Here is a 26,720-nt window from a genome sequence, read left to right as displayed (position 1 = left end):
TGTAATAAATGTGCATTAAGTGTATCACCATTACAAATCCATACAACACGTGAGGTTCTGGGGTTGAGGTGAGACCACCGCTGGAGATAAGTGCCCCCACTTCCCTTACTCCTGTCCACAGAAATGTTCCTAAGGAATTCCAATTACACAAAGGATGCAAATAAAGTGCTTATGTACAATCAGCAGGCAGCTGCCTCAAACGAAAACTGCTGATTTAGGAAGATTGCAAGAGTTGAAGACTTATAGCTCAGGTCACATCTCTCTCTCTCTTTTCTGTCTTCATGGAGCTCCCAGTATCGTACGGTCCACTGAAAGAGATCACTTTTTAACAAAAAGAACATTACTATAGAAGGAAACTGTTGACACATAAGAATGAAGCAGGGGAACGTGCTGACTCCATAAAACTCAACCGCCGTGATAACAGTCTGTGGGTCGGACAGCAGCTGAAGCACCGGAGCTCACAAATCTTTAAGTCACGGCTGCGACGTTTCCCCAGCAGCACCATGCATTTGACCGCACTGTATATACAATTTGTGATGACGCAGATGAGGGCAACTAAAATCATAATAAGACGGCCACATGACAAAACAGGCCAGACGCCCATTGCAGCTATAAATCACTTCAACTTTTTAATCAAAGATGAAAAATGAACGCGCCGCGCCAAAAGCTGCACATTAAATTCATTAACCGACTTCTTACAGTAGAGCAGCGCATACAGAGCCGCATTTAAAAAGTCATTTCTAATTCCACCGAACATAAAACTTGAGCTGTCGTTTGAACTCCGCCCCGTCCCATTTTCTTTGCGGTATTTGGGCTTTGTGAGGGATAAAAGTGGCCTGTGAAAGTGGATAGGGGGGAAAATGGACCGGTTGGCTCAGAGCTCGCAGCAGCAAATAGAAACGTGCCGTTCCAAATCCCTCCTCTCCAACTCAAATAGGGCCCCCAGTTTAACGGCAGAGTTGCACTTGCCACAACATTCGAGGCTCTTTATAGCTTACATATGCACAAATCTTATTATGACTTCTCCCTCTTTGGATGCTCAGGGGCTGATGGTTCCAGTCAATGTGAAAATATTACCATTGTGCAGGGAAATGACCCATGAACGTCCAACCAGGAAACAGCTTTCTCACTTTTGTCACCCGGAGACAGAGGCAGCTGTAAGTTCTGCTGCTGACCACAGATCAGTCCAGCGTGGACTTGTGGGACAGCGGTTGCAGGACCTAACCTCAGTCGAGACCCACACTGATGAAGATTTGCTGCCAAAACCAGGCTGAAGCTGAAGTTTAAAACCCTCACATCCTGTGGTACAATGAGCATCTCCCACTCCTCAAATCACTCCAGGATGAATTGTAGGAAACCAAATTGCGGCGGGTTTGTCTAGACAGGACACCAGAGGATCGAGTTCCAACCAGGTTAAATAATGTTTCCAGAATATCTCAGGCTCAAAAGTTGGAAAGGAAACCAAATCACATGAAAATACTTGACAACCAATAAGGCAGACCTGTCAGTGACTCACAATTTGTTTTTGAGTGGTTGACTCAGCCTGTCTGGTATCACAAACTGTGATCCAAGATAACAAACAGGTTGTTTCCCCCAGTGAGTCACACTGCATATTGTACTCAGGGGTGGAGGAAGAACTCAAACATTTTACTGGCGCAAAAGCACAAAATAAATATACTCAAGTAAAGATAAAAGAACCACGTTTGCTTTTCTACTTGGCTAAAAGTTCCTGCTCTTAACTATACTTAAAGTATTAAAAGTAAAAGTACTTTGCAAGTATAGCCTATTCCCTAATGCAACAAGATATCTTTATGGCTGAGTCTCTCCCGAATCCTTTTTAGGTGATGCTCCTGCAGGAGGCAGAGTCTAATGTTACCTGCCGACTGATTGGATCAATGAACCAATTCCACGACTTAAATCTAGAGTTGTTAATCCTGGAAAATTTAGCAAGAGCAAGCTGCACTTTGAAAAAATGCAACCAATGCATCCCACCCCCTCCCATCAGCCCTCCTGTCACAGCTTCACCCCCAAAGCACTTGAACGGGCACTGACTCACAACTGCCAGAACTCAACTTTTCCAGTTAGTCGCTCTCTAACTTCTGGCTCTCGTCTCTGCTTTTGTATGTCTGTCAGGCTTGTGAAGACCCCGGTCGTGAGCAGTGAGAGCACGGGCAGGGTGCACGCATGTAGCCAGGTCACCTAATGACAGACAGGTACACCAACCAATCAATTAATACTGTCCGAATCAATATTTATTGATGGCTCTTGGGATGTGGACAGGATTCCAACTAATAAGATAAAGAGTGTTTCAGAAACAAATTATCAACCCAACCTGTAAATATTGACTCAAATATAAACATGTAATTCAATACAGTGGGAAATGTAGTGTACAGATATTTGCTAGGTAGTGGAGTAAAAGTGAAAAGTACCCAACTTAATCTACTTGAGTAAAGTACAGATACTTAAAAATGTACTTGAGTACAGTACTGAAGTAAATGTACTTTGTTACATCCCACCACTGGTCGTACTCAACTAAATTCAGAGTCGTCCCACAGGCTGACTTGCTTTTAGAGAATAACTGTAGCAGCCACTCTGACCAACTGCTCATGTGTTTCACCAGATCACAGCAGTTTCAACCACTGAGATATTCTTTACGTAGCGTCACCACAGAAAACGGTCGGGTCATGTCCTCAGTCATTTCTCCGAGACTTTCTGAGTTGGTGGAGTTTACATTCTGCAATTAAAACCTTACACATAGTGGGTGTTTTATAGTTTGGTTCCACTTCTGTCAGACACAATATATATAAATTTAAATACTCGGCAACAAAAATCTTGGATTCATGAGGTTTGTGAAATCCCTGCTGTGACCTCACAGTGGTTACTGCTGTGAGGGCTCAAGTGTTAAGAGGTGGTTCAACTAATCAGCCCATCACTGTATTGTATTCTAGTCTTTTAAAAGTTTTTAATCTTGCAAGCAATTTCGAAATATTCTATTAAATAATGTGTTGTATTGTGTGCGGTTGTATAGCAATATACTCTATGACATATTATGTTATTTTTGCTTTCACTACAACAAATTGTATTAGTAGAAAAGTAGATCTCCACCTCTATGTCCGTGTTTGTTTTACTCTCTGATTTGTATGTAAAGCACTTTGAGCTGCACGTCTTGTACGAAAGGTGCTATACAAATAAAATGTTACATTATTATTTCAGCCTTCGTCAGGTTCACTGTTACTTAGAACAACAACTAAAACAGAACAGTTTTGTTGCCACTGTCACAAAACTGACAAATGCTTTCATAGGTGAACCGTCAGTTTACATGCAGAGCTGACGGCTGTGCTGGCAGTGTGTGATAGAAGAAGCGCAGCATATAGTTTGGTTTATAGCTACTATTATAATGATGTTGTTGATATTACATTATATATGTATTATTACTGTGGTATTAATTAATACCTAACCCTAGCCCTAACCCTTGTACTATTTAATCATTGCTTGTTGCTCCTTCTACGGTGGACACAATTTGACACATTGATATCAGTTGACTGTGAGTCATCCCGCAACATCTGTAACCGAGAACACACAAATAATCTTTCAGTAACTTATTATTTATTGTATTTCCTTGCCAGATGATGTTTGGCAGATTTTCCTAATGCAAGGCAGCAATTACTTAGCATGCTTACACACCACTGTACATCTCTGAGCTCAGTGACTAAAAGGTGCATGCATGTTATTATGTTGTATACGTGTGCAAGAGAGCAATTTCATTCAGGCTAACAAGTCGTGGCAGGAGTGTTTGGTGTGGCACTGCAAATACGCCCACTCCATGCATCCTGGTTTGTTGCCTTTCTGTGTGTGTGTGTGTGTGTGTGTGTGTGTGTGTGTGTGTGTGTGTGTGTGTGTTGGGGTGTACAGGTTGAGACACAGGCATCTAAACACAGCCTATTTACCCACAGCTGTGTTGAGCAACAGCCCAGAGAAGTGTGTGCGTGTGCATAAATGAGTGTGATGCAGAGAGTATCCTCCCTAAGTCCCGAGGCCAGACAGCGCGGCTGAAAGCACGAAGCCCCTGTCAGAGTGTGTCACCGTTGACAAGACTGACTCACAAGTCTGCCATCAACATGAACCTCGGGGCATTTTGAGCGCTGATCAATTTTCTGATCATTTCACAGCCTGTCTGGGTCTTTTCAAAAGATTCCTGTGAAAGAAGTGAAGTGATTCTGGGTGGGACGGTAAAATGACCAGCACAGGGAATTCTTCCAAGGGATCAAGTGCTTTTCACTTTGGATCTTTGAGCTGAAAATGTTACGGTGAGAAATGTGAGGAATTTGCTTTCCTTTCATGTCGTTACTTGGCAGCACTTCTCCAGACACCTCCTGTCCAACATGCAACTGTGATGCAGGGCCTGAAAACGGTCTCTCTCCTTCTACAGTCTCCCACCAACAGGTATGTTTGACATGTGCTGCAAACACAGAGGCATCTCCTGATATGTTCACCAGCCTCACATGACACGGAGGAAGGAAGCGTCACTCAGTGGAAAGAGGTCAACATGCGGGAGTTCAAAGGTCAGCACTTCATTGAAGAGGTTCCCGTCAGACTGAAGATGGAAAAACGAAGATGTGGAGTCATGGAGGCAGACAGAGAGAGAGTGAATGAGTAAGTGACCGAGTGAGTGACTGAATGAGTGAAACTGTGATGAAGAAGGAATCTGAGTTGGCACTTTTACACCTGACACTCAACTTGAAGATAAACTTGAATTTGAATTCTGCTTACTTTTTGTGAAAGAAAGCCACAAGGCCAGACTATACAGGCCTAAAGATTTGAGAAGATCCCTCCCACCAAGCGAACTGTCTTTTCATTTTATCCCTTCTCATGAGAGACTAAAAAGTGGAAACACAACAACAACCAGATTCCAGGATATAGCTTATCCCAAAGCTGCACCTCCTTAACGCTCTAGATCCTGCACTACTGGCCACTTTTCAACAAAGGGCTGTAACGCAAGTCTTTTTCTTACTATGCACTTGTGTAATTTATCTAGTGCTGATTATTGTCCTGCAGGTGCCAGTGTCTAATCCATACATTTTTTACATTGAGGTTGTATGTATTTTGAATGTGTGCTTTATTTATTTGAACATTGGTTTTAGGATTTATGACTCAAGTTTCACTATGTGTTTCATACTCTATGATGTACTTTGAGTATTTGTGTATTTTCACTGATATGGTAATGAGTATGAAGTATAAAGTTGAAAGTTAAGCTGCATAAATCATAATGACACTGCAGCTATTGTTCATATTTTGTTTTTAAATAAACCAATGGTCTTGTAGCGTTCACCATAAACCCAGCTGCTTCCTGTTGTTCTCTCAGTAAATATCAGCTTCCTTTTCCAGCTCCATGTTTCTGCAGACAGGCTGATTTGGTCTGTGGGAGACTCTAGTCGTCTTGTCTCTGAATTCATTTGGTCTTAATTTATTCACACTAACGTGCTGCACACAGCACCGTCAACAAAACTCTCATAAATTTTGTTCTATGAATCATAAACCTCAGTGGTTATATTTAAGTTTGACCAAAAAGTTATTGACTTTCAAATGCAGAGAGCACAGGGAATAATTTACTATCCTTGTCGTGTGTATGATATATTGCATTTGTTGTCTTTTTGGCAGGACCGAAAGAGAACCTCCCTCCCCACACAATAGGCTTCCTGAACGTCTCACCCAGGATGCTCAACAAGTTGGAAACACATGTAAGGAGGCGACGCAGCAGAAAGAAACACATGGAGAGCACTTTGTGTCCCTGGAGAGCAGCCAAGTCAGGATGTGGTTTGTCACCAAACTGTCCTGCACAGCAGATCCTCTGACCTCTGGAGAAGAGGCTGCTCATGAAAAGCTCTCCTCCTGAATTCACTACAGCCTCCTGTACTAAGACCTACTGGGACTCCTGTGTACAGATCAGTCTTCATATAAGATAGGACAGAGAGAAGCACTGAGAGTGATCACACAGAGTGACTCAAAATCTGTGACTTTTGTTTGTAAGGTTGGTGGTAATGAAAATTATATTATATTACATTATATTACATTATATTTTTGACAAAGATACAAAGAAAAATAAAACACAGTATATGTTAAGTATTCATAATAGCTATGCATAAAATATATTTTAAGGGGAGATTTAAAAAACAATAAAGATCTGATCCCAATAAACTGTTTGGGGCTGTAACAGCAAAACATGGTCACTCTTTGAGGTCTGGGAATAACCGATCATCTCTTACATTTTTATTCATTAGATGTAAATCCTGAAACACATAATTTTTAATCAGCATCATACTCACACCAAAATGTACCTGAACTCACGGTGAGAGCAGACGTGTCAGTGTTCTTGTGTTTGCTCCTCTCACTGGTTTGAAGGCTCAGTTAAGAAAGTCTCTCCAATCACCAACAATTTACTTTCAACCTCTAAATGAGAATCTGATGTTAGCTGGTGGGTGTGGTCCTTTCAAACCTCTTAAACTTCAAATCTTTCTCATCGAGTCATAAATGTTTAATTTTAGAGAAACGCTCGAGGCTTTAAAAAAAATAGTTGTCTGGAGCTTGAAACAAATCAAAAACAGTTGAAAACATGTGAATGTGTTAATTAACATTGAAAAAAATGCCTTAAAACCATTTAAAATTGCTTTAAGCCAGTGTATGAATACTATAAAACTGGTTATTGATGAAATGGCACCACTATTATATTCACATCAACTTTTGAATAAATGTTTGTTTTGTGCAATGAAAGAGAAAAGTATTAATTATTAGTTATTATAGCGTAATCACATTAAGTCTTTTTAAATACAAATCCATTACATTGGCTTAAGCACAAGCATGCAAACATAAAGTTAAGCTTATGGCTTTACACACACATGCACACATGCACACTCACTGAAGCTTGGGGGAATTCCTTCAATAACACTCAGGCCATAGCAGACATGGGTGGTCCATGCTTGTCATTATATCCCTGCAGGCTAGAAGGCAAACACAAAGCACCATGGGAAACACAACCTTCCCTGATGGCAGAGCACTAGTGGTGCTGTCAGTCTGGCAGGAGACAAGTCGTACAGGCTGAGCACAAATCACTCGGACATGCAGGTTTGGTGCATCAACCAGCCAGAGATCAAACTATCCCCGGGTCAGAGGCAACTCAACGGCAAGGAGGCTCTCTGGTGAAAACATATTGTGGAGAATAAATACCTCCGTCACTGCAGAGGAAGTCACCGCTTGTTTGTTCTTCCCACAACCTGGACTCAATCGCTTTGGTCTGATCGCAGGTTAATAAATATTGTGTTACTGCGGTGAGCTGCTGCGGCGTCCTCATCAGTCTCAGATTGCTGTATTTAATTTGGTGTCTAGCACTACCTATGCACGGCTCACTGTCAGATCCAAACCACAGGCCTGAGCAAACACACTGAGCAAACAGGCAGGGCTGTTTTCAGGACCCAAGAGTGGAGCTTGTTTATGCTTCTTAAGCACAGAGGACGGGGCAAAGGGCAGGGCCTTTTCTCTCTAAGTGTGGAGACCAACGCGTCTGAATGGAGATGAATGGGACAAGAAACATAAACAGCTCTTATCTGTCCGTCCTCTGCCCCTGCACTGACCTGTTCTCGTCTTCCTCCGCCCGCTCACATGTCTGTGTTTGCTCCCCTGCAGAGCCTGGCTCTCGCTGTGACCACTGTGCACCTTGTTCCGTCAATATATAACACAAAGAATCGATGCTCTGACACAAAGCACAGATTGTATGTCTGTCCACATTTCATTTGGCTCTAGGTGAACACTGTTGACACTCCTGCTTCCTGGTATTTACCTGACACATCTGTGATACATGTGCAGCTGAACAAAATATCGAAACCAGCAGCTTATTGACTGTCCACGCAAACAGTCGATTCTTTCAATAAAAAATGTCACGTGTTCAAATTATCTCCACATATTTACCCTTGCTGGATATTGATCCTGTATGTATAGATAACGACCCATGTGCTAACTCTGCATCACTGAGCACGGCAGCAAATACAGTCAGTCACATATCGGACTGTTACACATTAAACAGAAAGCCATTCTCGTGTTTACCTATTGACTGTTCACACAAAGCTGTGAGGAAGCGAAAATGTCAGAGGAAGCGGCGTGCAGGTGAATCACTGATTACAGCTGAGGCTGGATGGGCTGCTAGCATGCGAGGCCAACAGCTGTGGAGCCTGAGGGAAGTCTCAGCAAGGAGGTCACAGAGTGTAGCGAGCAACACCACTGATCAGCTCAGGACAATGATTTGTGTCTGTTGAAATTGCAGAGGAGCATGTGAACAACAGCTTCCCCCCAAGATGCTGGGGCTGATTTATACGCAGCAGAACAGCCAATAAAAATACCTGATAGAAGATGTAAACGGGCACAGGTTAAACTAAACACAGTGACAACTGTTTACAAAGGGGTAAACAAGTTTTCAATAAGCAGAGCTGAAGATTTAAGGAGAAGAAGGTTTAACAGGTTTCATTTATTGTTTAGCACTTATACTAGTTGTATTCCAACCCGTGTGAATAGGATGTTTAGGTCATGTCAACTTTTTCAAATAAAAAACTAATCGCCTTATTTCCCAAAAATAAAGATTTAGAGAACAACAAACATGAAAGTAGTTTTTCTAATTAGTTTATCATAGTGCCTTTCTGTCCTAGTCGGTAAAACTCTTCATAACGTTTTGAGTTATTGTTACTATCAAACAGACAGAGGTTAAAATATGACCCCTATTCGGTTTTCTATGAATTTTTAAGCCTTAATTGCAAGATCCAAGATTCTTCATTCACTGCCTAACCCTTAGACTGTATATAAAGATGGCCGACCAGGCTCCACCTCCTCCTCCCACTATCCAGAGCTGTCCTTGATGCAAACGCTGCCATCTTACATATATGGAGAATTACAATCTGCTCATCAGACATCGGGGGGATGGAGCCACAGTAGCGAGGTCTCGTTGAAACACATGCTCAACCAAGCTTTAGTCAGTCTCAGCAGTTAATCCTGACATTTCACCTTGTTTTTATAGAATCAAATAACAAATTAAAGCCAAACTTGCTTGAATGATGAACACTTAACATCAGTGTGATAAGAACTACCTTAAATGACAGAAAGCATCTTTAAGAGATATTTGTTTGATGCGTACTTTGACCTTTCAGTTTGGTTTATGTCCACATCAATTAACATGGAGGAGGCAGGTTTACGACCTTTACATCAGCCAGCCTCCTGTTGGCGACTCAGATGTTTTGGCTTCACCTTTTAGGACCAGTAATGTCGTCCCTCTTCATATAGTGTCTGAAGGTTGAGAAATGGACAGTTCATTTTTCTTTTTTAGTTCCTCACGTCTGAAAACGTCTTTAGTTTAGGTGTTAGAATGTTACATTACTGCTGATAATTAGCTATAAAAACAAAGCCAAGGTTGATGGGAGTGTAATTTATATTGTGAATATTTTGGTCATATAAAGACAATTCTCCTGGTTAGTTAGCTGGTGTTGCCAAATACTTTCCTCACATGTGGTCCTTTGTAACTTGAACTTCTTCCTTTTAGTTTCCCCATATATGTGCCAGAGAATACTTCCTGGTTTCCTGATTGTTCACCAGGTGGACATTTTTGAAACGGAATGCTGCAGATCACTTCTCCAAATTTTTACACGCCACTTAAAGCAACTTTGGGCTCAATCCCAAGTGAGGAGGTAAAAATGAAAAAAGATACTTTGACCCAGTGAGCCATTTCAGAGGCAGCCATTAAGAACTGCTTTTCAGAGTCTGCTGATGTGACTGGTGGCAGCGTTGGACCATCTATCTCTATAGAGAGAGACAGATTAGAGAGGAATGGGGGAGAAGACGCTGAGTGGTGATAGAGAGGGAGTTGCAGGGTGAGAACTGTCTTCTTTATCCTGGCAGGGCTCTCTACACATTAAAACCAGATGCATCCAGGCTCCAGAGAAATGAGGTGCGTTATGGATTGAACTTTGAATTCTGGATGGCATATTTAGAATCTGCCAGGCTCATCCATCATCCAGTCAAAGCATATTCATGACTCCTTTTCCAGCAGGCCAGAGGGAACAGAGCAGAGGTGTGCGGGTCATGTGAGTCCACCGAACAAGTGGCCAGTGTTTATGTGAAGAGCAAACCGGAGAATGGTCACCTATCTGCGAGAGGGAGAAGATTCATGGCTGCGAGTGTGAGGAAGAGCGTTGTGTGTGTGAAACCACAGTGACGTGCCCATCAGCTTAAAACAACCTCCTTGCCTGCACCGGCCTCTCTGTGGTTTGTTTACACTGAGAGCTCCTCCAGACTGCACGTGCACATAGCTACGTGCACGTCCCACTGCACAGCCCGGGAATATGTGTGTACCCCAAACTGCAGAGGCAAACTTGAAAACTCGGCCATGGGGGCAAGTTAGTCTATTTCTGTCTGTCTGTCTGTCTATTCGTATGTCTGTCTCTCAGTCTGTCTGCCTGTTGTCCGTCTGTCTGTCTCTCAGTCTGTCTGCCTGTTTGTCCGTCTGTCTGTCTCTCAGTCTGCCTGTCTGTTTGTCCGTCTGTCTGTCTCTCAGTCTGCCTGTCTGTTTATCCGTCTGTCTGTCTCTCAGTCTGCCTGTCTGTTTGTCCGTCTGTCTGTCTCTCAGTCTGCCTGTCTGTTTGTCCGTCTGTCTGTCTCTCAGTCTGCCTGTCTGTTTGTCCGTCTGTCTGTCTCTCAGTCTGCCTGCCTGTTTATCCGTCTGTCTGTCTGCCTGTTTGTCCGTCTGTCTGTCTCTCAGTCTGTCTGCCTGTTTGTCCGTCTGTCTGTCTCTCAGTCTGTCTGCCTGCCGCTCTTTGGGCAAACACACACACACACCTGTATTAGCCCCCATATTTTCCAGACCTAGTTCGCACAGCTGGCCTGGCAACATTATGTGAATGTGGTGAGACTGAGCCAGAGAGTTCTGCAGATCAAGAATGTGTGTGTGTGTGTGTGTGTGTGTGTGTGTGTGTGTGTGTGTGTGTGTGTGTGTGTGTGTTTGTGTCTTACTGTCTGCATGTGTGTGTGAGCAGATTTTTGCATCTGTGCATACAAACATGTTTATATCCTCATGTTTTTGACTGCGTGTGTGTGTGTGTGTGTCGGTGTTGCAGGATGTGAGTGATTGCCCTGTGAGGGGAAGGATGATGGAGCACTAAAAGATGAATCATCAGCAGACGGCTTGGCTGTCCTCTCCCTCTGTGTCTGTCTCAAAGCCTCCTGGGATCTCTGAGCTCTCAGGAGTCCTGATTGCAGAACTCCTCAATCAACTCCCACATAACGGGGGCGGTCGCTTGGCCAAATGGTAAAGGTGTCTGTTCCATATGTCCATTCATAATGGAATGGTTAGGGTTGGTATACAGAGTCAACAGAACTCCACTGAATGAACGAGAAGAATGAAACAGGTTTGCAGCTAGTCGTCACGAAAAGTTAATGATCCTAGTTTTTCAAAAGAATAATTCATCTCCCTGAAGCTGATGGATTTGGAGCACATGGAGAAAACATTAATGTATAGCCGGTTTGAAATATGATTTTTCTTTTTCAATTGTTTGTTGTTTTTCTCAGAAAAGCTTTATTTTTACGACTGTAATGACATTTATAGACATTTAATGACATTTTCCAATTACGTTTTTTTGAGTGGGCAATGTGATTTGGTGCCAATTATGGAGGAACTATTGTTCAGCTAACCTGCTGTGCAGCGACTAAAATATTTTGTAGGTTAAATTAACAGTTAACAACCTGTAACTAAATGCATTGGACACTGTCTCTATTCCCCAAATAACAATTTTTTCCAGTAAACCTCAAATTAATTGGGAGATTGTGGACCTGAAGAAAAAGTGTGGTGATTTAAAGTAATTTTACTTGAAACTATTAGTGAGGTCTGTGTATTAACCAATGATCAGTGCATGATTAGATAGCACCAGACATGATAACAATAAAAAAAAGTTGCTTTTATGATTGGATGTATCCATGTGCATCAAAGTAAATACAAGAAAAAATGTTTGATTGTGTAAAAAGTCAGAGGAACAGTCCCGCTTGATCACTGGGGTCATTTCCATCAACAGTTGAGCAACTCTTTCAATGGGTGCTCACATCCACCAACACACTCATCATCTGCGTCCCAGTATCTTGTGGCTAATCTGTACCAGATCTCCACTCTAATCCCTTGAATGCCTGAGGATCAACATGATGGGCTCTTTAAGATGAACATGATGACACAAACACACACCTGATGCGGAGAACGCCAGTAAAACTCCCAGCGCCGCGCCACAGATTCCTGCTGCGGCTCCCAAACAATAACACAGAGGAGGGAAAACAATTCTCAACAAACAAGATTACAGCTGCGCAAGCTTAACAGGCATTCCATTAAGTACATCCTCCAGACAACAAAGGCAAACACAGAGTTATCTTCGTTTTTTATGAGAACTGAAAAACACAGAAAAACATCTTGCATGATTTCCTGGCAATCTGTGGCAATCACCATGGAGAGCTGGTGGACCATCAAGGATACAATCAACCACTAAAGACACACAGTCAGCTCTGTGCAGCTCCGCACTGGCTCTTATTTATGCTCTGATTTTTTTTTTGGCAGAGTTGATAGGGTTGGTAAGAGTAACTGTATGAACAGAGAGCACAGACATTTTGTGGAGAGAACCATCAACAACGATTCAATTCTTTCTCCTCAGCCTGCTGTCTGCTCAGGTCGGCTTTATCTGCTTCCTCTCTTTCTCTCTCTCTCTGTGTGTGTGTGTGTGTGTGTGTGTGTGTGTGTGTGTGTGTGTGTGTGTGTGTGTGTGTGTGTGTGTGTGTGTGTGTGCGTGCGTGTGCGTGTGTCCGTGCAGCATATACTCATTTAGTAACTGGTGGATGCACAGCGTTCCCACCCGTCTCCACTGTCTCCACCCTGTACTGAAATACACTGGGCAGGATGGCCAGACACACATACATAAACACATACACTCAGGCCTTATGAAAAATAACTGAACTGATCCTTTATTAATGCTTTCAGGGGCTAAATATTTACTCAACTAAAACAAACATTTCCACGGGGGCAGCTGACTGATGACTTCCTGAATCAGACAAGGCCTGAGATCTGGGGGCGTTCACTCGCAGCAGGATTAATGGTAAACTGTTGGATTGGATTAGACAGTTATTGGTTTATGTGGTTATCCTGCTCATTTGTAAGGATTCAGTGTCAGGAGATGTTAACATAAATAATTCAGATGTTAACGAACATAGAACTTTCATTCATCGCTATATGCAGATGATCTTGTTTTATATATCTGCAAAGCGTTTCAGTCAGACACACGAGTCATAAACAGTCTGTCTGCAATATTTTGCCGTCTCAACTCACTCAACTCAGGCCTGTGTTGAATGCAGACAAAACTAAACTGGTCCTGTTTTTAGATGCCAGGAGGGAGTCCACGTTGCAGACTCAGGGGAAGACAAGTTGATATTTAATATGATGACTGTCTTTTTTTAGGCGACATGTTGAAAACCTTTTGGAAGAAGTTTATTTTAGACTTTTCTTTCTTTGAAACCAGAATAAGATGGCTCCAGTCACCTTGATTCATTTTACATAAATGCATCAGGACAATGTCTCTGCGTGTATTCTGCAGAATTGAACTCCTTTGTTGTGATTTGTTTAGTTTACCTTTAGCTTCATTTGGTTTTGATCTGTGTTTAGTGTTGTTGGCAAAAGAAAATATTTACAGTTTCCACATTTTAAGGTCTAACTTCTTATTATATGTGATAATATCACTAGTAAATGATAATTGTCAACTTAATAATATTTTGTTAATATATTGTAGGCAAGATTTTGAACTGTGATGATCAAACCATTATTACTTATTCATAAATTCAGTGATTACTAACTGTTATTTATCAAGAAATATGTAATCAATAACAGATTGCTCATATTATGTGATACATTATTAACTCTTAATTAACAGATTAGGACTAACTACTGATTAATTTATGATTAATAATTATGAAAGTGTGTATTGAATGATTACCAACTGAATCATTAACTGTTCTCCATTTTTTCACTGTATTTTCACTATTGACGGTGATATAAAAGTAATCGGTGAGTTATTATGATCATAGCCATCATTAAATGTGGAGCTTTAAGCAGAAGTGGATAAGTCGCTGAAGGACATTTGAACGGAGCTTCTGACCATAAACACCCTCAATAAAACTGTGCTGTGCAGCAGGAGGAGAGGAGGACGTGTTCTCCCCTGTCGGTTGTACATGGAAGTGATCCAGATCATGGGGGCTGGACTGGATCCAGGTGCAGAAAAAAAAAACCCTGGCAGGAGCAGTAAGAGGGAGCACTGAGAGCACACACACACACACACACACACACACACACACACACATACACAGTGCGCACACACTCTCACTCACACACAGTCCGAGCAGAGCAGAGGAGCTCTCATCCAGATCCGTGCCAGACGCATGGTCGACTTTTGGTTTTTTGCGCGGCTTCTATCACATTTTGTTTCATTTTTACTTCAAGAGTAGTTCGAACTTAACTTTGTGTCAACTTTGAGGTGTTTTTAAAGTGGATTCGTCACGCCTGTTGGATATATCCTTTGGAATTACAGTTGGATACTCCGCGACGCACAGGTACAGTAAAGTTTGAGGAGAAGTTACGGCTGAGTTGATGTCACTCTGTGGGTTTTAGTCTACAGTCGGTGTCTGGATGATGGTTAAAAAAACATTTCCTGATGTTTCCCCTCTCTTCTCTGCTTTCAGAAGTCATCTGCAGCTCGACCCGGATTGTTTCTTTCCGACGCAGGAGCGCGCAGGGGCAGCCCGGAGCTCTCCAAGGGAAAAACTCTATCCGTGCGTCTCCGCCTGGGCTGTGACTTTTTAACCGAGCCGTCCCAGATATGGTGGGGCACCTACACCTACAAGCGATGGATGATAGCCTGAAAGGAAAAAACCGAGAGGGGCTGCTCGACAGCCCGGATTCGGGACTGCCGCCGAGCCCCAGTCCGCCCTTCTGCTCGCTGTCCCCGGGTCTGATCGAGTCGCGCTCCAGCAGCTGCACGACGCCCGTGGAGAGCCACCATGGATGTTATAGGAAGGAGAGCAGAGAGGGGAAACTGGTAAGCAACACTTCACTTATTTGCTTCATGGTTTGAAAGTGTGGCGATCAGACAGCCGCGGGTCTGTTGTGTATCCAGAATGATTTTACTGACAGTGACAAAGTCAATCAAAGGATGAAAAAGATCCAGTGACGCTGCTGTTTGAGACACTGACAATGTGAGACTGTTATAGTGTTTGGACAGAAACTGATTTCACCCAACATCTGGAAGCTCTCTCTCTCGCTCTCTCTCTCTCTCTCAAATTCTGAAGATGCCACTGGCCCCTCAATAGTCCAATAAAACGTCTTCTTCTTTCCTTTTTTTTTCACTCTGGTGCATCAGCTGGCCCCTCTAAATACATGGTCTCATCGGGGTCAGTGAGTTGATCAGGCCCAGCTGCAGGTCTCCAAACATGGGGTCCAGGGGCTCCCAGGGGGCCCTGACTGAATTCCAGGGGTTCAATAAGAAAAGTTGTATAGCCCTTTTTATTTCAGTCAGTAGCGGGAACGTGAGTGGAGGTGTGTAAGACTGTGATCGGGTTTCTTTCTCCTCACCTACAGGGTGGAAACACATGTTTAGCATGTTATCAGATGGCGGTCCTGAGACAGTTTTATTACTCTGTCAACGGAGGACTCAGATTAAGAAGTTTGGGTTATGCTTCTTCTTCTTGGTTATAATCAGTGGGAAACTTCTAGATGATAAGTCTGGCTCTTAGCTCAATAAACCTTGGAATAAGCCAGCATGAGCAGGTCTGTGTGCTCTGTTGAAACCATATTTTTGCTTGTGACCCCAAAAAAACTATAATCACTATAAAAACCATACTTTTAAGAAAACTCAGATTTGTGAGTTAAAACATGTTTCCTTTCCTCGTCAATCCTCTTCTGACCCCTCTCATTGATCGGCAAACCCCCGGGGGTTTAGCAGTTATTTATGGGACCTGCAGCATTTGCATTTCATAATTTTGTCTCTGGTTCCACCACCTTAAGATTAACTTGAGTACTGACGTCTGAAAGTCATAATCACTAACTTTTGTCAAAATCATTGTAGTTTGTTGCCTAAAACTTCTGCATCCGGTGAAACATTAAAAGGCCCAAAATGATGGTCTCAAAGCTAAGTTAAAGAGTATTAGATAGAACGCTGCACAGCTATTGAGTCTAAAAAAAAATAGCTTAAAGCTAAAAATACATCAACATCTGGAGGCCAGTATCTTGCTTGATTTATTAAAGTTCAGTTCTCCATGTGTGTGGGGAAAAAACGGATCCTATTCACTTGGTTCTGTTTATGTAGTCTCAGTATTTATCAGTGATGATGAAACGTCCCAAGTGTTAATGATAATACTGTTACAGTATCTGTCAGCCCAAACCAGTTACTGCTCAGATCTCACTGGAAACCAGCATGACCAGTCAATAACATTTTGACTTCTTGTTTTATTTCTGAAAAAGTTTAAATGGTTCTCTGCTTTACACATAATGAACTTTTCTAGTGAGATATTGCATATACAGTACATTTCCAGCATTGTGTGCTCAAATAGTCAGTGCACCCGGGGCAGTATTTGTATCATTGTTGCTTGTTTACTTAAAGATTCAACAATAACACAATTCTTTGGAAAATCTTTCCGAGAAACAAAGATTTATGCTTATTGATGCATTTTCTATGGACAAATGCATTATAATGTCACACCCTGCAGTGACTTGTGTGTCACATATGTCAAGAGTGATTCGATTGAAAATCATTTCCAGGTCACTCCCAGTTTCAAACAGTCTTGAGAACATGTCTGCGCAGGTCGGGGTGGCTTTTAAAGTGTCTGAAGCAAGCCTCAGAAATGCGGCGCTCCATCGGGGGAGTCGCACGACATCGGTTTGCAGGAGCCTGAAACTCATGAAAAGAGGCAGAGAGGTCCTCTAATCCTCTGGAGGCTCAGATTAGTAGGACTCCTCTGCCTTGTGGTTTCCCTTTTTAAAGATCAGTCCTGATACAAGCTGCTCCTGCTTGTGTTTCTAATCCTGTCTGTCCTGGCTTGTGTGCGTGGAAAAAAAAATCAAACCTTTGCATCAGGAAAAAAAAGTTTTTTTTTTTCAAGATGTCATGAACAGGTCTGGCAGCAGGAGCAGGGGAAGCATGTGTGTGCTCAGGTTGTTCTCTTTCCAGATCTATTTTAGTGTTGTTTTTGTGTGCCACCTAAGAACAATCCCCAAGTCCTATTTTGAGGTGCAGGGGCTTGTTAGAGCGGCTGGCTGCTGTTGCATAACTATTTGTTGACCTGTCAAATTAAACGTGGATAAACACTGAGAAGGCCGGTTCGCAAACTTGGTTCAAAGTTTAAAAGATGCTGGATAATCAATCTTGTACTTGCATTTCACAGTGTGAATAGATTTACAATCGGGGCTATAGATGCATGAAAACTGAGTGTGTAATCTTGAACATTTCAGAACTGGATAAGGTTAAGTCCACATCCAGTCCAAGGAGGTGGCTCAACTGGATTAACCAGGAGGACAAACAGGAGACAGATCTCATGACTTTCTTCTAAATCTGCCTCCCTGTGTGATACTGATGCTCTCACATTAATACCCCTGCAGACGCACAATGTAAAGTCGGGGGCTTGACTGCTCCAGCAGCCAGCGGTCGCAGTGTTTGAGTTGGCGTTTCTCTCAGCAACTCTGTATTGTGCATTGTATGTTGTGTGGGTTGCTCAGCTGCAGGCTATTTTTCCTGGGCAGAAACGTGCCTCCAGGGGGGTTTGTGCTTTGTGAGCGTACTGGGGTATCCAGCGCCTGAAGGTGACCTCCGCTCCATTTGCGAGTGTTTGCTTTGCAGAAGTTGCCAGAACTCACTGTGGAGAAATAGCTGGGATGCTCTCAATGCTGGAGCAGCAGAGGACAACCACATTCTCCTGCAGTATTTTCAGGTCATGAGGAACCAGCAGCAGAAAAGGAGCCGCCTGCATATGACGGGTTTTTTTTCAACCTCGCGTGGCAAAACCAGAAGCCGTGCGAAGCGCAGTCAGAGTGCGTGGGGATGACTGTAGGCTGTAGGTAAGACGAGCTTCACACAGCGCTCTGCTGTGCCCTTGGCCTGTTGTTGCTCGTCCCCTGTAGTGGCATGTGCTCTTAACAGCGGCCAAATCACAGCATGTGACAGTCTCTCGTGTGTAATGTGAGAGTTGTGGTCGAGGTGTCATTTGCTTCAGATGGACAGTGTTTGAGAAAGAGAACGTCCAGTCACATCCTGGCCTCCCAGTGAAAGACAGGATCTGTGTCTCTGATTGGTGCAGCTCTGTTTGTCTCCTTATAGCTGTGGAGGGGACGGTCTGAGAGGTCAAGGGTCAACACACTGTTCATACAGTTAGTTTTACTACAGTGAACATACCTGGTGTCATCATTAGCTTATCTGACATGATGAGGTTAACTTTATCCATCCTCCGTTGTACTCTGCTTAGAACAGACATCATGAATTAATCCTATGAATATTAAAGGGTCAAATTCATATGATTCCCATATATTGTAAGGTGTCTAGAAAGGTTGCATGTAAAAAGAATGATCTCCTTGTTAGTATAGTGGTGAGTAGGGTTAGGGTAGGGTATCTATCTATCTATCTATCTATCTATCTATCTATCTATCTATCTATCTATCTATCTTATTATTATTTTATTGTTATTTAATCGATTGATAGAGAAAATAATCTGCAGATTAACTGGTCATGAAAAACATTATTATCTGTAGCCCTAGAACCCATGATAGGAACTAACAGTGAAGGGGGGGGGTAATGAGAACAGACACGATGAGATGAGCTAGAGAGACGCCATCACACATGAAAATTCGTAAAAATAATAAAATTCACAAGAACCAAGAAGAAATATGACTGAGGCATCAAATGGGATTAGAGGCTGTTTTTCTTTGGTTAACGTCCCCATAAGACCCCATATTACTTAGTTATGATTTTCAAACAGCATTGTTTCCACGAAGCCTGACTGCCAGCTGCTCTGCTCTTTACTTCCTGCAAGTGAATTTCCCATTTCACTAACTTCTGTAGGCCCCAACATATGCAAGCCTATTTTCAGTCCACACACCCACACACGCACACACACACACACACACACACACACACACACACACACACACACACACTCAGCATTGTGTTTCTGGGTCACATGTCTGTAGTCAGCCTGAACTGCAGTGACAGCTTGTGAGAAAGTGACTTACCACCTACACTTCATTTGGCTGGAGCCACGCTGTGTAATTATCTGAATTAAAATGGAAGTGCTGCCCGGACTGCTGTGTTTCTTGTCTAAGTGTTGTTGTAGTGGTGCGATGGACAAGTTGAGTTCTCCTGCGGGTTGGAGCATCGAGGAGTGTTTTTAATTTGGGCCGCTGGCTCTGCTCAAACCCCCAACCATGCTGCGATTTCCTTTACTGGAATTCCTTGAATGGACACGTTGGCAGGCTGGTTACTCACAGTTCCTGAATGTTTTAGTGAGGTTGTGACTCTTGTGTGTCTTTTACACAGCTGCCCTACCTGCTGCTGAACTCCACAGGAACAGACCCCAAGACTCGCATGTACCCCGTGTTCTTCGGGGAAAGCATCGAGGTCAACCCCAAACCAGAGCAGGAAATCAAGTAAGAGGACTTTGAAGCACACAGACGCAACAGTGGCTGCAATGTGGTGTTTAACATTGTCTTTTCAACACTGCCACCTAGTGATCAGTTTTAGATGTGTGTTTAAACTGTTGAAATATCTCCTCTCCAGGTGCATCTCTGAGGTCAAGTATGACTCCGACAAGCATTACCGGGACCGGGTGTACTGCGCCCCCGTTCCCACGGCCACCTCCTTCAGCGAGACAGTGGTAGCGGTGCAGAACTGCACATGGAGGAGCTACAAGTCCCAGGTGTACCTGGAGCCGCGGCAGAGGCCCATCAGCTACCAGAGCACCACCATCATCTACCCGAAACACGCCAAGAACACTTACCGCACCACGCTCAACTACAACGCCACGGGTTCCCGCCGCTGGTTTGTCTCCACGGTGCAGCTGGAGTCGAGCGAGGATACTAGTCCCTGTATCATCTACACAGAGGACCTGTAGAGCTCAGCCCGTACAGGGGGATGGCTACCTGGCAACCATCTTGTTTTTTCTCAGAGGATGAGGATCGAGGGAGGGCCCATTTTGAAAAGGAAATACTTCAAGTGTTGTCTGGAGTCCCTACGAACCCTGGTCTGTTCATCTTTACGTGCCATGGAGGAAACTCTGGGAACCTTCAGTGACATTTCACCTGAGTGTATTTAGACTTTCTACTGATGCCGTCTTTAAAAAGGGACTCCCGGCAGTTTAGAGCTGCACTTGAATGGTTGATGTCTTATTTAATACAAGAGCTGACAAATTGGTGGCTTTCCGGTTTTTAATGATCAGATTGCAGACGTCTGTATATGTAGAGAAAAGTCGAGATGACACGAGTTGTGGGAGTTCGCGCAAACTCCAGTCACACCAATGCAAAGCTTGCTAATATGGCTTTATTGCACTTGTTTTCTATATATCACAGTCCTCTCAGTGGACGTGGAATCGCAGGGGGAGAATTTCAGTTCTGCGTTTGAAAAATTGGACCAAAGACTGTTTATCTCTGCAATAACTCCCCACTATGAGACAGTTACACAGTTTTAACTACACATTTAAACAACAGCTTGTTCGGTTTGGTCAAGCGCTCAGTTCAAATATCTGCACACTGCAGGTGTTGGGATTATTCACATGAACCAGAGGGATGTGTATAGAGTGAAGACTGAAGTCTAATCCTACAGCACGATCACAGCACAGTGTAAATGATGCCTGGAGAATATTTAAAAGAGATGTCTGAAGCCTCGAAAACCTGGTTTCACATCTCAGGATTACATTAAATATTGAACCGTGTTGGATCACTGGACTTTTGGTCTTAACTTAATTTGAATACTTGGGTTAAAACAATGTCAGTTAGTTTTTTTTTTCAGTAAACTAGTTCTTGTTTGGTCTCAAGGGGGTGCTGGAGAGCTGGAGAGCTGCAGAGCCACAATCAAGGTTAAAATTTATGGGAAATATATCCTCATGATAACAGTTTTATTTATTAAGAGTTTAATTACAAAAACTCAAGTGATCTGCTTCGTGATTGCAGGACCACATCATCTGTATTTTCAGAATTATTGATAATACTGAGCACATATGGCCTCTGATAATGGTGGCAAATGGGAATTAGTTCGTGACTTTGTCTTTTTGATCAGTGTTTGATTGATTTTATAACTTGTTTTGGTTTCACTCAGACAATAATGAGGAAAAACATGCGAGGATCAGAGGGAAGTGACACTTCTCTGTCCAGTTCTTGTTACAGAACTAACAAATGGCGCTCACCTGTTTACTTCTCCATTACAACTTCTCTGGAAGTTTCATTCTACAAACAATCGACGTGTCACTGTTTCACTTCTCAATGAAAGGCCAACATTGTTCTGGATTGCACCAGCTCTTCATAAATGTGTCACGTAGTTTGTGGACAAAGTAGCTGCTCATTAACTCAGCTACTAACGTCACTGTCGCATCGCAACTCACCAAAGTGTCAAACGCTACAGCGTCAGAGGAGCAAACAATGTATTGAACATAACTACTTTGTGAATGTAGTTGATATGAGTTATTAACTTTCCAATAATGCTAACATTTATTAGCCTGACACTTTTAGCGTAATGTTTATTTTGAGTCATGTCGTAACTCATGTGAAACTTAATTAAAAATCTTCCCAAGTGTCATGTGAGACATTTCAAACATATAGTTTTTTTATGCTATGAATGTGCCAAACCTTAGCTCTGTCAGTCGGTGCAGTCACTTACACGTGGCCCTTTAAATAATAACCAGTCTTTACTCTACTTGTTTGTTGAATGCGACCCCCTTTAAATACAGGCTGTGTCCGAAATCACACTACAAAGTGCACTTTATAGTGAGTTCGCCATTTTGTAGTGCTGTCCGAATGTTTAGTGACATTTTTTATACCCAATATACTGCACAGTGCACTCAGTGATTCCCATCATGCATCATGAAAAATAGTGTACAATTGATGGTCACTAACTGAGCAACATCTACCATCATGCATTGGGCTGGCGGTGAAGAGACGAGACGAGTGAGAGCAGCGGGAACAGCCCAACCTGTCGTACAAATGTAAATACGAACCGAGCAGCTCGTCACAAACTGAGACAAACAAGTTTCTTTCTACTCTTAAAGATTGCCATTCATTTTTTACCTTAAAGTTTCAACACCAACTGTAAAATAAACATTTAAAATTTATTGTGGGATTGCGACAATGATGTCGTTCTTTTTTTCTGATGAGCTCACTAGAGTATATTGTGCTCTGGAAGACCACATATAGTTAAATGAGTGGGAGATTTCGGACACAGCCATAGTGATATTTCAATCTCCACTAAGTGAACTTTTAAATTCATGAATTGCTGGTGCGGCCGAGTGTTTCACTTTGTTTTCAGATACCAACAAATTGTCATTGTGGGACGTTTCTGTTCGATGTTGTTTCAAAAGCATGAAACTCCTCTGGTATCACCAACATGTAAAAAGTCGAGCAGTGATTAGTTTTCCCTGTTGAAGATGTAAAATAGATTTTTTTATTAATGGAGCGTTTTCATGACTTCTTTATGTGTCTGTCTTATATATATAAATAAATATATATTTAGATTACTGAACATGGCAAATATTGAGACTTCAGACTTTACCTCAAATTCTCTAAGGTATCAGTTTTATGTCATTGCAAATGTGTACTCCCAATTTTTCAATGGAGGTCGTGAGCTTGAGATCTTGTTTCCTTTCATAGTTTGAAAAGTCCTCCAGGTGTGTGTAAAGTCGAAAGGACACGAAGGCTGTGAGTCTGAGGCGGTTCATCACATACTGGGTTTAAATGAGGGAACAGTAAGTAGCAGAACAAAGAGCGAGACAACAGGAGAAACCAGAGGAGATGAGGCCGTTGTTCTGCGGACGCCTCTCTGTGCAGAGCAGTGAAGCTCCTGCTGAGATGATGGAGAGCTGCGCTATGTGTTGATGGTCTGTGAAATGTCGGAGAATCCTGAGACAGAGTTGGCGGGTGTCAAGTCAAACACGATGGCGGTTTTGTGTGAGATACTTTTTGTGTTTCCTAACACTTGATTTTGTTACTGTAAAATATTCTCCTGTTGTATATGTGGCATTGAGGCACTTCATAATTCTCTTTATATTTTTGTACGTCGATAATTGTTCCTGCTCTGATCAAGGAAAAATAATTTAAAAAGATGCATATCCTGAATGAATAAAAAAGAAATTCCCAAACACTAATTCTGTTGTCCTGAATATTAATCTTAATCTTATTTTGAATCACATGACATTGTATTTCCCTTCTTACCACAGGTTTAATTTGATCCCTCTGAAAACATATTGAATGTGTTGCATCTCAGCAAATAGTCATATGTAAAAAGTTTGAAGGTTTATTCATTAAGAATTTAAGAACAAAACACAGCATATATATCAACTCTGTATACGTCTGGTATATATTGAGAATTTTGAGTGTTTTCAGGCCATAGATTTCGGGGCAGTAATGACTTTATTTTTCTTTAGACTCTTTGCTTCAGTCCATGTAATTTTAAAATGAATGGATCCTACAGTGTCTGAGATTTAATATCACTTTATTTGTCCCAAGGGAAATTTGTCTCGGACATTAAGGCTGTCACAGAAAATACATAACATAGACGTAAAGTTTTCACATCATTCAGTGGCTCGTTATTTTCCTCCAGTGCTTAATAAGACTGAGGTGAAACACTGACGTGGCCTGACATCAGTTTTACAGTTACTGAGGCCTCGTCTCAGGTGTTTTGGTTCCTGATGAAATCCTGGCCAAAGTTGATATTTATCAAACAACAGACTGGTGGTTTGCTCACGATCCATCACGCTGAAAATATAAAAGCTTCAACGTGATATATTCTTTTAAAACTTCTCAGTGTGGAAAATGTAATTGCAACAGTGAATATTAACTCAGCAATTTTCTCAGCAGTAAATCAGGGATATAAACCTGTTCTCAGTGAAGGAAGCAGAAAGAATTGATGAAAACTATTTCCCTCCAGTACAGAAAAACGTCCCTGATACATAAATTACATTTATCTGATGCCCTCAGAGAAAGGTTACTTGCCCGAATTTGCTCTTCATATGCCAGTGGTAACTCCACAGCAAGTAAGTTACACCATTCAAATGCCTGATCTGAAACTTAAAGGTGCCCTGTGGATTTATTTGGCCACTAGTAGTGCTATAGAGCAATGTTAGTATTATAATAGTAGATCCCAGTTTATTCTCATACATTCGCACGACTTTGATGGGAAGCAACACAGTGATTACACACTTTTCAGCTGATGAAGAATAAATGCACAATTTTTTTCCCTCTTTCTGTGGGCTTTCTTTTCTTTTTTTTTTATAGCGTATCGAATAATTTCACATAACAAATCCCCCCCATTCCCTCCTCACCCTCCCAGATCCTCTGGATCTAATTAAAGAGTTGCATAACACGTAATCGGAGACACATACACAAAATAAATAATAATAGTAAAATACAGTGAGCAAGACCATCAAAATAAATAGATATATAAACAACCAGCTTCAACATACACCTACATACACACATACTGTATATACGTATGTAAAAGCAGTATGCTGTAATCTTGCAGCTAGTACAGTTTGGGCCTGGAGGTGTCCCAATATGTGACATTGGTTAAACTATAAAAGTGAATTTGACCTTTTCCAATTTAAGATGAAACATAATGTCCCTGATCGACCTAATATGGGATGGAGGTTTTGGGTTCTTCCAATTAAAAAGTATTATATGTCGGGCCAATAGGGGGAACAAGGCAGCAAAGGTCACCACATTGTACACGTTTGGTGGCCAATTACAGTTAAGCCAAATATAGCTAATAGAGGATGCGGGTCCATGGATGTGCTAAAAGTTTCACTCAGGGATTTGAACATTGCAAAGCAGAATGGATGTAGAGCAGGGCGTGACCAAAACATATGAATCAGAGTAGGTGCACGCTTAGACCAGTCACTACTACTGAAGTACAGTAAGTAAGTAAATGTACTTTATTACATCAAAGCAGGTCAAAGACGTACTAATTTTAAAAACCTTATGTACTGCTGTGTAATCTATTAGAATACTGTATATTTTATAAGATTATATTTTTTATATGCAAAGTAAAAAAAAATCAACAGTTGAACTTGAAAGCATTTTTCAGAAGACTTTGTAGTAAGTTATTTATGGAGGAAGATTAATTAAAGTCAAATTCAAGTCTTTACACATCTAAGAACTTAATTTTCTAACATGTAACCTTGAGGGCTCATGGGAGTTATGTAAGAAGCTCATGAAAGAGACGCAGTGTGAATTTCTTCAGTGCAGCAGATCCCTGATCAGTGGCAGCTCAGCTTTTCATCACGATCACAGTAACTGCAGAATTAACATGGATACCTACTGTAGGTTTAATGTCTTATTTTGTTTGATCCATGCAGAATTATGAAAAACAGTATCTCCTCCAGAATTATCTGTCAAACACATTCAAATATATGTAAAATATGCTTATACTGCCCCCTTGTGGTACGTTATCTTTATTACTTTGAATCTATCAAATAGTCCCGAGGAGCATAATAAGTAGAAAGTGTGAGAAGGAACATCAGACACAAACACACAGCAACAAGTACCAGCACTCTGAGACCATGAATGGCAATAAGCTTTTTATTTAAACATTAAGGCAGTGTCTTTTTTGTTTTTCATTTTTACACTGCTATCCACAAAGCTTGCTGGTGGGCATGTAGAATTTAACCATGTGAATTTTTTTTTTTTCTTTTTTGTAATACCAACCTTGAAGCAAGCCACATAAATATTTACATCTCTTCAGTTTTATATACAATCCTTGCTATTATACAGTGGGTTATAATAAAAAAAATCATTATGCACAAAAATTGTTGAACAATGTACTGTTAATGTTAATCCCCCCACCCACCCTTGGACAGTCCAGGGATCTCATCAAATGTCAACTTTGTTTTTTACGTTTGAATGATTATTTTTTGATTCATAATGACACAGGTGTGTACTGAGCACAAAAACTGCAGAGAAAAAAACTAAATGGATGTATATCATCTCAGTATATATATTTTTAAAAACTCCTATGGGTCTGCCATCAGTTCAGGGGACAGCTGGATATGGCTTAGTCTGTTTATAGTCACAATCTTTGATTTCATCAGTCGATAATGATAAACACACACAGAGAGCAATGTAAATGAAGCCTGGCTGTATTTTTGCTTTGCCTGATGAGACGACAAACCCTCCATCAGTCTGGGTAGAAAAAAATAATAGGAGCTAAAACAAGGCTGAGATGTGCTCTGTGCAGGGACGTAGGATGAAGGAAGGAGAGGAGGTATTCCTATAACAGTCATCATGTTGTGACATAAAGAAACATCTTTTGTCTAATCTACCAAATAAACTCACTGGCGTCGGTACAGTGTGCAGTCAGGGGACAGAAATGTCCCTGGCTGCACAATGTCACAAATCCAGCAACAATCATTTACAGAAAGTGGTGACTGTAAAA

The 26,720-nt window shown here is 41.8% G+C and overlaps 1 protein-coding gene and 1 long non-coding RNA gene across 2 annotated transcripts; one reads left to right on the top strand and one right to left on the bottom strand.

Annotated features, from left to right (window-relative positions):
- Positions 1–1,312: 1,312 nt before the first annotated feature.
- Positions 1,313–22,428, bottom strand: LOC117768575. Its single transcript, XR_004615085.1, has 3 exons — positions 22,290–22,428; positions 18,171–18,176; positions 1,313–1,323 (listed from the first exon to the last, which is right to left on the bottom strand). It is a non-coding gene; the product is annotated as an uncharacterized LOC117768575 (long non-coding RNA).
- Positions 14,417–21,803, top strand: rflna (refilin A). The gene is made up of 4 exons (XM_034597068.1): positions 14,417–14,658; positions 14,788–15,143; positions 19,626–19,735; positions 19,866–21,803. Exons 2-4 carry the CDS (start codon positions 14,925–14,927, stop codon positions 20,197–20,199), a joined length of 663 nt encoding a protein of 220 aa, XP_034452959.1. The 5' UTR covers positions 14,417–14,658; positions 14,788–14,924; the 3' UTR covers positions 20,200–21,803.
- Positions 22,429–26,720: the final 4,292 nt, after the last annotated feature.

This window comes from Hippoglossus hippoglossus, chromosome 9, assembly GCF_009819705.1.
Source record: "Hippoglossus hippoglossus isolate fHipHip1 chromosome 9, fHipHip1.pri, whole genome shotgun sequence".
Taxonomy (NCBI): Eukaryota; Metazoa; Chordata; class Actinopteri; order Pleuronectiformes; family Pleuronectidae; genus Hippoglossus; species Hippoglossus hippoglossus.
Note: the sequence above shows the minus strand (reverse complement) of the source record. Positions and strands in the feature narration are given on the sequence as shown.

Coding starts and splice junctions, on each gene's coding strand:
- rflna (XM_034597068.1), top strand. CDS start 14,925: ATGGTGGGGCACCTACACCTACAAGCGATGGATGATAGCCTGAAAGGA. Junction 15,144..19,625: donor AGAGCAGAGAGGGGAAACTG/GTAAGCAACACT, acceptor TCTTTTACACAG/CTGCCCTACCTGCTGCTGAA. Junction 19,736..19,865: donor AAACCAGAGCAGGAAATCAA/GTAAGAGGACTT, acceptor TCTCCTCTCCAG/GTGCATCTCTGAGGTCAAGT.